This window comes from Nilaparvata lugens, chromosome 4 (genome assembly GCF_014356525.2).
Source record: "Nilaparvata lugens isolate BPH chromosome 4, ASM1435652v1, whole genome shotgun sequence".
In the NCBI taxonomy this organism is placed as follows: Eukaryota; Metazoa; Arthropoda; class Insecta; order Hemiptera; family Delphacidae; genus Nilaparvata; species Nilaparvata lugens.
In genome coordinates this window covers 75,857,674-75,869,915 of record NC_052507.1, presented here as the reverse complement: position 1 = coordinate 75,869,915, position 12,242 = coordinate 75,857,674, and the positions used below count along the sequence as shown (strand labels likewise).

The 12,242-nt window shown below is 35.3% G+C and overlaps 1 protein-coding gene across 1 annotated transcript in view; it reads left to right on the top strand.

Moving 5' to 3' along the window:
* Positions 1–12,242, top strand: part of LOC111047607 (serine/threonine-protein phosphatase 2A 56 kDa regulatory subunit gamma isoform) — a 116,724-nt gene that overhangs the window by 103,831 nt on the left and 651 nt on the right. Inside the window, 6 exon segments of the mRNA XM_039426487.1 lie at positions 2,841–2,900; positions 4,407–4,624; positions 5,912–5,915; positions 6,812–7,060; positions 7,785–7,886; positions 8,714–8,933. Of these exon segments, the coding sequence (XP_039282421.1) occupies positions 2,841–2,900; positions 4,407–4,624; positions 5,912–5,915; positions 6,812–7,060; positions 7,785–7,886; positions 8,714–8,933 (853 nt within the window).

Below are 12,242 nucleotides of genomic sequence, written 5' to 3'. Positions count from 1 at the left end.
GAGAAATAGTACAGGCTTAGCCTAGTTTTTCCTCCAATGTCATAATTGTATTTTGATTATAGTATTTTATACAATAAATGAATGAATGAATGAATATAGTTGCTATGAGAGTTGGAACGTACAACATCGTGTGTTCGCAGTCGAGCAGTGTTTTAAAAACATTGAATCTGTAGTCACAGTGCAACGCTTTCCCTTCAATATTTTAGAAGTTGGGCGTCGAGGTGCAATGTCCAATTGAAATACTGTACTCCGATGGGTTGCAGCGTTTAGGAGTACTAGTTATGTGATGAAAAAGAAACCACCTGGTCTTCCCTATTCAGTTCGTACTCCGGAAAATATAGACCGAGTCAGAACAGCTGTTGTTACTAGTCCTAGACGGTCGACTCGACGACATGGTCTCAGGACTAGACGATACTGACTTGGTCTACATTTTTAGGCGTACGAACTGAACGGGGAAGACCAGGTGGTTTCTTTTTCATCACAGAACTAGTATTCCTAAACACTGCAACCCATCGGAGTACAACATTTCAATCGGGAATTACACCTCGACGCCCAACTCTAAAATATTGACGGGAAAGCGTTACACTGTGACTACAGATTCATTGTTTCTAAAAAAACTGTTCGACAGCAAACACACGATGTTGTACGTTCCAACGTTCATATCAACTGAAATGGCATTGTATGGGGGGCCGTCTGCCAACATTCGTTCCAGGGAAATACCCCCTCCTGTCGCTGGGTACTAGCGGTTCGAAAAACATGCGTTTCCTCTGCACTACTCTATATATACTTATTAATTAATTATTGGGTAGTAGTTCGCGTATCACACCTCACGGGATAGCAAGTGCCAATTTGGAGGTGTGAAATAATGTGAAATTTTAAATGTAAAAATCACATAATGTGAAATTTTCAGTCCAATATTATCATCAAAATTTGTATATTTGTTTGCTTTTTAAATTTGATTTTGTGTTTGAAAATAGCTTCTTTGATTTTAAACTTTATAAATTAGAAACGCAGGAAGTCAAAGAGCAAATTTTTAGTGAGAAAACATGAATAACCCAATATATAACCTATAACTTGAGTGTTGATAGGAAATGACACTGATAGGTAATACGGCAAGGCAGAACATCCAAAAGGATCTCTCTGCCAATAAAAGCCATACGAATAAATAAAAATAAAAACTTGGAGGTGTGACGTTAACGTGTGGTTCGCGGATAGATCCATTTCATTTTTCTCAAGATAATTTTTATTGTCATCTGTCACAAAAACAGGGTCAATAATGATTGATTTTCATGTACATCTACCAGAAGACATACACGAAACCGTTTTTTCTATGATAGATAAGAATTATTTATCAGTTTAAAACTTCATCCATCACTTTGTGTAAAGTTGGTGTGATTAACTTCTTCCCAGTCTACCAAAAAAGCGCCTGTTCATACACTTGATATTTGAAATACCTTTCTCATGCACTGTTTCATTTACTTTCCTTGCCCTTATTAACATAGGTAAGGAAAGTATTGCTTTCCGAAAAAAATAAGGTACCCTAATTTCCAAATTTCTATACGTTTCAAGGTCCCCTGAGTCCAAAAAAGTGGTTTTTGGGTATTGGTCTGTGTGCGTGTGTGTGTGTGTGTGTATGAGTGTAGGTGCGTCTGTGTACACGATATCTCCCAATTAACGGAATGACTTGAAATTTGGAACTTAAGGTCCTTACACTATGAGGATCCGACACGAACAATTTCTATCAAATGCAATTCAAGATGGCGAAAATGTTGTCAAAAACATGGTTTTTCGCGATTTTCTCGAAAACGGCTCCAACGATTTTGATAAAATTTATACCTAAAATAGTAATTGAAAAGCTCTATCAACTGTCACAAGTCCCATATCTGTTAACATTTCAGGAGCTCCGCCCCATTTATGCAAAGTTTGATTGTAGATTCCCAATTATCAGGCTTCAGATACAATTTAAACAAAAAAAATATTGAGCATGAAAATCTCTACAATTAATGTTCAGTAACATTTTCACCTAAAACTGAAAATAAGCTCAAAATTCGAGAAAATATGATTATCCAATTGCAAACTGTTGATTTTATTAAATCATTCACTATGAAGAGATAGCAGACATAATGTGTCTCCAGCGTTATTGTCCTGTCACCAGCTGGCTCAGATCTTTGAATAGTAGATGCGCGGGAACACTAGCGTCAGGTGATCCAATTTTCATAACGGCAAGAAAAGTTTTGTGAGTGCGATTTTTAGTATTGAAGTGCGGGAAATTTTAATACTTAATATACAACTTGTGAATTACACACACAACTTGAGCTGAATTCGCACACAACAGTGACAGTGAAAATATGATTCCCATAAGTTCTAATGGTATTATTCATACTTACTCGGCCGGGCTGAGTGGGAAAAGTCCAATTAGAGCTCGTGAGTATTAAATTTTCACTGTTCACTGTCACTGTAGTGTGTGAATCCAGCTTGAGTTGTGTGTGTAATTCACTACAAGTTGTATATTATGTATAAAAAATTCCCGCACATCAATGCTATAAATTTAATTGATGTACCGGTACTGGAATTGAAACAGTGCATGAGAAAGGTATTTCAATTACTATAGAGAGTGTATGAACAGCCACTTTTTTGGTAGGCTGGGGAGAAGTTAATCACACTAAATTTACATCCATGGTCATCTAGGGTACGAGCTCAGATTCTTTAAACAAAATTCTAGTACAGTATGTTATGAGAGGATTGAACTGTATTGTATTGAAATGTATATATGTATCAGAAGTTTAATAGTTTATTATTAAACTGTATGTGCCTGTCAATAAACTTTTTTATTGTTTCAGCTTTATCTATGAAACCGAACACCACAATGGAATTGCTGAACTTCTAGAAATATTAGGAAGGTGAGTCAGTTTTTCTATGAATATGTAATTGTTTGTTAAAGTTGTTTATCTAGACTAGTGGTTTTGACAATATCAAGCCGTTTTCATTCGAAATCCAATTTTTTGTTTGTGATTTGTTGAGCCGGAATTATTTGGGAATAGGACTACTGTTTATTTATGATATGCAGGTGGTACTTTCCAACTGGTAGACTACAGTGAGCTTCACGTTATAATGGTAGTGGAGAAAGATAGGGGAACAGTGTTGCCGATTCTCTGCTTAGCCACTGCCTTCTATTTTACGAAATGGGACAAACCAAATTTTCCAGTCAATAGAAGGAAAAGTTTGAAAGACAATTTCTGACACCGCAGTTCTGTTTAGGGTAGTAAGGAGGTAAACATAAAGATAGTTGATAACCTAACCTAACTTCAGGACTTTTCAAAATAGTTGCTGATCGCACCGAAGTACAGTCACGATTTCTTAAGAAATTCAGAACATAGTAAGTAGGTTCATAATATAAAGATTCGATTGCACTAGGTCTCATCCCTGGAAAAACTTGCTGAAGGACATTAGAAGGATAATTATTATTCATCCTTGGAAAAACAGCTGATAATAATTATTTCGTCGTCTGTTTGTGATGGAAGTGAGTGAGCGAGTTCATGTGTGTGGGACTGTGTCAAAATTATGACTCAGCTGTTGAAATGTAATCATTCAATCAGGTACTTAGTGCCGGTTGCAAAAAAGCCGGGCTATTTTCAATCCTGATTAATTCCAGTAGATCCATCTTTTTGAAGTGGTCTTTTGATTTGGTTCACGTGAAGTTAATCAGGATTAAAATTTAACCGGCTTTTGTGCAACTGGTCCTTCGTGAGGGAAATTTTTGTATTCCTCTGGGAATTAATCTCAATTTACTGTGATTAGATAGAACATTTCTGTATGAATGTTATTATAATTTCTTCTTTCGTAATAAATGTTTTATGCTTTTGTACTCCAGAGCGAAGCTTGGTCCCCGATATTGTATGTATTATGTGACTAATAACCACTATAATAATAATATGTTGTGTATTCCCAATTATTAACTGATGTATTTTTATAACATATAAATCTTTTCAATATCCACCACTTGGCACAACCTGTTATAACTAATATTATTATTGTGACTAATATTTTTATTATTAGTGGTTGCCATGGCAAAATTGTAACGTGCTATAAATTTTCGGCTCTAAATTTAATATTTTCTAAATTTCGCTTAGTGGTTTTGTGTTTTGTTTCGGTTTTGAATATGTTTGGACTTCTCAAAATCAAAATGAACTCTATTTCGAAGTGAAAAGTGTGAATTTAATGTATTGTGCTGACTATAACCTTAGTGTCCGGTTTCCCATTAGGGAACTTTGGACTATATACGGCGAGGTGGAACTACCCTTGGGTCTCCCCATCATTGAAAGCCATACGCTAATAATAATAATGTGACTATATCTCCTTGCGTGTGATATTTGTCTAATGATTTTGATGTTTACGTTGTTTTGCAGTATTATAAACGGGTTCGCACTGCCGCTGAAGGAGGAGCACAAGGTGTTTCTGCTGAAGGTGCTGCTGCCACTGCACAAGGCCAAGTCACTGTCGGTCTACCACCCGCAGCTGGCCTATTGCGTCGTGCAATTCCTCGAGAAGGACCCCTCGCTCACCGAGCCCGTCATCAAGTGCCTGCTCAAGTTCTGGCCCAAGACGCATTCGCCCAAAGAGGTCAGTAAACACACACAACTATTGATATCAAAGGCCCAAAACGCATCCGCCGAAAGAAGTCAGTGCTATCAGTAAACATAGTTTTTTGTTCGAGAGTAAATTGAATTTGGCAACTTTTTATCCATCAAAATTTGGAGAGAGACAGTTCTGGGTTCAGTCTGTTGTCTTCTCCCGATCACATACTAATTCAATTCAATATACTAGTAGTTCTGTGAACAGTAGACCTCACGCAGTATTCTCATCCACAAGTACCTGATTGGAACTATAGACCTTATGGTAATACAGCAATAGACTGGCTTCTCCACACATCTGTGTAATCACTTGTCAGCTGATTTATGATGAATAATTATATAGTCTGATTTTTACTCTAATATTGGCGTATGAAGAAGGCTACTTTTTCCTTTTATATTGTCCTTGAAATGCAAAATTTCCAAAAACCTCGTATATACGTCGACGCGCAATTAAAAAAGGAACATACCTGTCAAATTTCATGAAAATCTATTACCGCGTTTCGCCGTAAATGCGCAACATATAAACATTTAAACATTCAAACATTTAAACATTCAAACATTCAAACATTCAAACATTCAAACATTTAAACATTAAGAGAAATGCCAAACCGTCGACTTGAATCTTAGATCTCACTTCGCTAGGTCAATGAATGTTAAAATTTTTATGTTTTTGACCGAGTGAAGTGAGGTCTAAGATTCAAGTCGACGGTTTTGCATTTCTCTTAATGTTTAAATGTTCGAATGTGTATATTTATGTTCCGCATTTACGTCGAAACGCAGCAATAGATTTTAATGACATTTGAAAGGTATGTTCCTTTTTTAATTTCGCGTCGTCTTATATGCAATGTTTTTTGGAAATTTTGCATTTCAAAGATAATATAAAGAGACTTTCTTCAGATATTTTTTCATTTTTAGCATTAAAATGGTATTAAGAATGTTTTGTACTTTTGACTGATACCCAGGAGGAGGAGGAGGATATCATAATAATAATAATAAGATCGCCATAATGAGGGCAATATAATCAACTTATAATTATTAATAGTTTATTAAGATGTGCATACATTTTATATATTTCTTCTCGTTCGCATATTGGAAGCAAGTTCTGTTAGTAGAACTGATGGATTGTGTAATGTAATTTTTTTTCAATAAAAATTGTAGAGTTTGAAACCTTGATTGCAAATAAAATTCTCCTTCGTTCTTCCTCCTTGACTCATATCAAGACATTCTTCTTGACTGATATCAATGGAAATGATTCTTGAGTAGATGAATTTATGAGTTAGTATTGTCTCTGTAAAATACAAATTGTACACTTTCAAGATGTAAAACTACGACAAGAAATTTTCTCATTAAAATACATTTTCCTACAGTTACCTTGAAAAGTAACTATTCCTGCACTGATTACAACACACAAAGAATCACTTTTCCGCTCTAGTGCGCAAAGTATTACTTGCGTACTCTTAATACTTTGCGTATTATCTTGCAACCTTCCCAATCAGCTGTTGACATTGTTGGCGTGTATTTTGGATGCGAATTTGTTCTATCTATATTTTTTCTGATTTTCAAATAAATAAAAATGAGAACTCATTAAATTATACATTTTGATTATTAATCATTATTCATTATTTGAAATAATATTTTTTTCATTCGTAAATTGATTGGTTGAAAAATTATTTAGAAATTAAGATTTACTCAAAATTATTCAAATTTTCAAATTAATTAGATTAATTTAATTTTTAATTTGAATAAATTATCGATTATTAATTTTCAATTGGATTATCAAGTGTAAAATAGTAAAGTTGTTATTAATAACAAAATTATACAGAAAAACATTTGATGGATTTCAGCCATCATTTTATCCATAATCAACCACTTCTCATATTCAATGGTAACTGTAGGAAAAATTTAATGTGAAATACGTGCGCTAAGTTCCTCTGCTGCAATCAAGAAACCATTCCGCCCTCGCCTATGGCTCGTGCGTAAGTTTCTTTCGGGGCAGCAAACTGTCACTTTGCGCACTAGTTGCACAAATAACTATTGAATGACCTATTGCTATGCAACGCTTCGATTGCTTTCAACTATCGCACTACAGTTTTCTTTGGACGTTTAAATAGGAAAATTTTCTCATTGTTCAAAAAATGTTGAATTTGTACTAAGGATCATCGTAGTTCGATTATTCGAAGCTTATCTGTTGTCGAAATTGCAATGTAACTCATTTGAAACGGTTTTCAACCCAGTCATGAAGTTGAAAGCAGTTTTACTTATGCTATAATTCAAATTTTATCAATTTTTTTCGATTTTCAGGTTGCAGAAAGAGCATTGTACTATTGGAATAATGAGTATATTATGTCTCTGATGAGTGATAATGCTCCAGTCATTCTACCAATTATGTTCCCATCGTTGTATCGCAACTCGAAAACTCATTGGAACAAGTGAGTCATATCTTCAGACGTTATAAAATTAGACGCCGTCAACCAATCCCCTCGAAAGTGGTTTTAAAAGGAACTGACGGGGATCTTGGTTGGCGCGTTCCCATCAAAACTTTTAAGTGTTGAAAATAAATCCAAGTGATAGAACTTGAAAATAAATGAAATATTTATTTATGAATGTTTCGTTGAACAATTTCAATTTCAAATCTTGGCTGAGTTTGACTTGCAAGTTGCAACCAATAATTTGTATAATAATTCTTCTAGTATAACCAACTAGCACAGCAACCAAGCTTGAGAATCGTCTTTAAATACGGTTCAAAATTTAATTTTTCAAGTTCAGTGTCAAATTCATTTTTTTCATACATAATATTCTCCAACACTGACAACTCTAGTAATGAATAGAGGAATTGATAAACAAAGCTAAGACATTTTTTTCTTATGTACTACTGGTCCTCGAGGAGAACCAACATAAAATAATAATCTTAGAGATAGTTTAGGAATAAGTCCTTTTTAATGATCGAATTCTTCCTTGTGCTTTGATTTCCTGTTTTATAATTTAGTTGGTGGAGTGATCCATGATCTCCAAGGTCAAATTTGCTTTCAACTTGTTTTAAATGTTTTCAAATGTAACGTGTTTTGAAAAAAACCTACGTTTTTGAAATGGAAAATTGAAATTCTAAGTTCATTAAAATCTTTGTATAATTATGCATATTTGTTGTGTTTCCAGGACAATACACGGTTTGATTTATAATGCTTTGAAACTGTTCATGGAAATGAACCAGAAACTTTTCGATGAGTGTACGCAGCATTACAGGCAAGAAAGGCAAAGGTATGTACTTTTCTCTATAATTGTTTTTTGTTTCTCCAGAATGTATTTTGAAAGTATATTTCTCTCACAGAAAAATTAATAAGGTTGAAAATAAAATTACCTATAACTCTACTCTCGAGGAATAAATTAGGACAAAAAGAAATGATAATTGAAATAGGGAGCCCGGCTCAAGTTTGTTTATTTTATTTCCAAATTTCTGATAAAGTCAAATTGTCATCTATTTTTATTCACTCAACAATCTTATTAATGAAAAATTAATTGTCTTGTACGGGGTAGAATATACACGGTTGACGCTTCATCTATGAACTGATTGACTTGCAATTTTACATTAAGATTCTGACTCCACCAAGGATGGCTATAGGCCTATTGTCATTCTTATTAATCAATTTTAATTTATCAATTTTTAAGCAATCAATTTTAATTTAATCATTACAACAATCTGTTTAATTTGTAGTCAAGGGTTGAATGCCTTTAAAGATTTTTAATTTAACAGGCTTTTGTACAATCTGGTCTTCTCCCGATCATTTCATAATTTGAGCCTGTCCTTTACCAACAAATAGATGAATGAACGTGATGTTATTTTAGAGCCAATCCACATGAAGTGTTTTTTTCAGGAGTTTTCGCATTAGCGGCGGACGAGTCGGCAGGTCAGAAAGCTCTCCGATTGGTTGATTATCAGCTGATTCCCGAAAGCCAACTTAGTCAGCTGATAATTTGAGATCTTCCTTCCCTGCCGTCTCATACGCCTCCCGTGCAAAAACGATTGATGTGGCTTGTTTTTGAGTGTCAATACTTGATTGTACTATTGCTTTGTTTTGTAACGACAGAGAGAAGGAGCGACAACGCCAGAGAGAGGAGCTGTGGGGCCGCATGGAGGGTCTGGCGATGCGAAGTCCCAACTACCAGCCGCCTCCCGCCAACCAGCCTCTGCCGCCCCTCTCCGCCGCCTCCGCATCACCTGCTGCCTCCGCCTCTGCCGCCTCCGCAGCTGACAATGAGGACGCCGGTGACATCAACTATGAGGAGCTCGAGGCTGAGGCCAGAGAGGTATTTCACTTCTTGCAAATTACAGCTCGGCTAACAATATGTTGATAAATTCGATACCAAATAGCTGTATTCCCGAAATACGTTTCCAAGTCCACTGCATAATGATTCATAGTGATGCAAATATATGTGAGCACTCGAAACTTTGGGACCAACAACTTTTGGGGTGCAAGGAACTTTGGGACCAATACTTTTTGGGACTAAAGGTTTCTGGCATAAAGCCCGGTCCTGACGCCCAAGTTTAGCTTCAGTCTTTTGCTCAAGCAAAGTCGGAGCATGTAAGTCGTTGCGTCTGAACGGTAAAACGGATGGGTCTTCAAGCTTAATTCGTCAAACTTAAAATGTATCGGCCGGGAATCTTTTTCCATCAAACCGTCCGTCTTTCGCCTATCCACCAAAACCTAAATCGCGTAAAAATGGAGATAGAGAAATTGTGATTTCAGATTCTGATTCAGCGCCCTCAAATTAATAAAATGCCTCGCGAGTACTGGAAAATAAGCAAGTTTTTTTTATCGATTGTATATAACGCCATTTAACCCTTTTTTTTCTCTCTTGATTCTCATGATACTCTCAGAATTGGATGTTGATATTATGATTTACTATCTTGATATATTAAGATGTACTATATATTGTTGATAAGAATACTATCTACAAAATTTCAATTCATCTACAATTTCTGTGTCTCGAGATATGACATGTAAACAAAGCCATTTAGCGATTAACAGTAATATTTTGTCATTATGTTGTTAATAATATAGCATTATCCAGTTGAATCAGCGAAAAAAATAGGATATGATTATTACTCATCTACCGTATATATGTCAACCGTATACAATGCAGACTCAATGAACCATATCAAGAACTGAGCTTGTGAGCACAAAAATAGGAAAATGGACGACATAAGACGGATGCGTGTGGACGCAATTTTACATCCGTCTTTTGCTTGAACCAAACGATCAGTCTTTTGCTTGAGCAAAACACTGATGGTAAACTTGATCGTCTGGACCGGGTTTTCGCAGGTAGAATCAGGTGTCTACAACAGGTGATTGGACATTGTTCTTTCAACACTAAGGCGTTGATCACATTATAAGCAATTCAGTTGCAGGCCTACTCTTTTGAATATTAATTCAATGTATCTAATAATATTAATATAAATTATTATTTCCTCAACTTCAATCAAGAAAAATCTGGAGAAGTCAAGTGTAATAAATAGTTATTTGTATATCTAGAGTGAAAAGTGCTGTTTTTTCTCCCTGAGGGATAAGTTTGAAGCCCGAGGGGAAGCCGAGGGCAACAATTTTCCTGAGGGAGAAAAAACATTTTTCACTCGTGATATACACAACATTTTTCCTCCACCTACATTTTTACAAAAACTGCAAATAAATTTTTAAAAACGTACGTGACCAAACAATGTGTTACAACATAATCTAAGAAGTAAACAGAAACAGCTGGCTTGCAATCAAAGTTCTCTGCCGACAGCGCTATCTGTCGGCAAAAGTTGTAACAACAATGTCCAACACAACTAGAGCTATGATAAAGTTCCCGTTTCAAATTTGATTAGTTAAACAAGGAATATTCGTTGGCTGGTATTTTGAATAGCATGGAATATAAAAAAGTATTTATACATTTTTTTAGTATAGTGATATGAAGTTTGTAATAATTTTAGCATACAAACGTATATTTCATATGTTGATCAAATCTGGTTGAGGTATTGAATTTAGTTGGCTCAATGACTACTCTATATGCTTCCTCATTTGAGCTTAGACCTTCTTACCTATTACAATGTAAGTTACAATGTATTACAATGTATATATTTCATATGTTGATCAAATCTGGTTGAGGTATTGAATTTAGTTGGCTCAATGACTCTATATGCTCTATATGCTTCCTATATTATACTCTATATGCTTCCTCATTTGAGCTTAGACCTTCTTACCTATTACAATGTAAGTTTTTAAAACAGATGCTTCCCATGTTATTTAAATGGAGTCACTTTTCCTCCCTAGGGAGTTTTTCTGTTTTTTACTACCGAGAGCGAAAAAGTGACACTTTAGTATTATGTTTCAGGGAGTAAAGTAAGTACTTTAGAAAGTAGGTGGAGGAAAAATAGATTATCTACTTAGTACTCAGAACTATATATTATAAAAATGAATCTATGAATGGTTCTTATTCAGTGACAGAAGCATGGTGTGAACCTGTCGAAAGGACCGATCATTGTTTGCTAATCACCTCGCGTGTAGAGACTCTAGATTTATTGGCAAACACCGATTTTTTCTAGTTGGTAGCAAAATACATGGTCCCAAAGTTCCGGTCACCGAACTCTCGGATAAGAACCGATTGTATTTGCTTTCTGTCCAGGAGGGCAGACGTTCATTGGGAAGTAGGGACCTAGACAACACCAGAGGCGAGGCGTCCGGTCATCTCTGGATTCGCCGATGACTGGACAGAAATTTATATGCAATGTGTATATTATTAAATTGAAAATATTAAAAATAAATATTGAAAAAAGGTGAAGAAACCAAAAGAGAAACGTTTTTTTTGCGAGCGCGCCAAGATTGAATAAAGTAGACTACTACATCATCACATCCATCCGTTCAATGTAATTCTCAAAAACATGCGATTTCAGTAATGCTATTTAACATTGGTTACCACCACTCTTCTGCATCATCACTCTCACTCTCCCCGTAAACGATGGTGGAGTAAACGGTCAAAGACATCGCTATTTTCTGCGATTCCACTGTTCTGCGCCAGTGTTGCAAACCGTACGATAGTTATTATTTTGTTTGCATTTTGTGATTGATAATAATTATTATTATTTCTTCTATGTTTGTTTTTGAAGCATTTAAATTTAAAAATCTACTTTGTGAAAATAATCAAGAACTGAAAATTTAGTGAAGTGAACAACTACAATACTTGACCTATTTCGGACTGTGTGTAACCTTATCTAAATTTGGGAGAGGAATAGCACAAGGTTACCTTATTTATTTCTCTCCCTGTCATTTTTGATGATGTACTCTTGTTGTATGAATCAATAAAGAATAAAGAATTTCATTTCAGTTTTTTAAATTAATTTGAGGGCCAGTTTCCAGCTTGAGATTTAGCCAAGTTCTAGACTTTTCAACTCTGGGATTTTGAATAGTAAGCTTATCTTATACTAGATGTCATCTTGCTCGATAAATAATCGTCCAAAATGAAACATAATCTTTAAAGTAGGAGAGGGGGTGCAGCTTTCATTCAAACTTTCAACTGAATTGTTCCTGGAGATGACTGAGCCAAAAAGTCACGCCTCGCCCCTGGACAACACACTTGGAT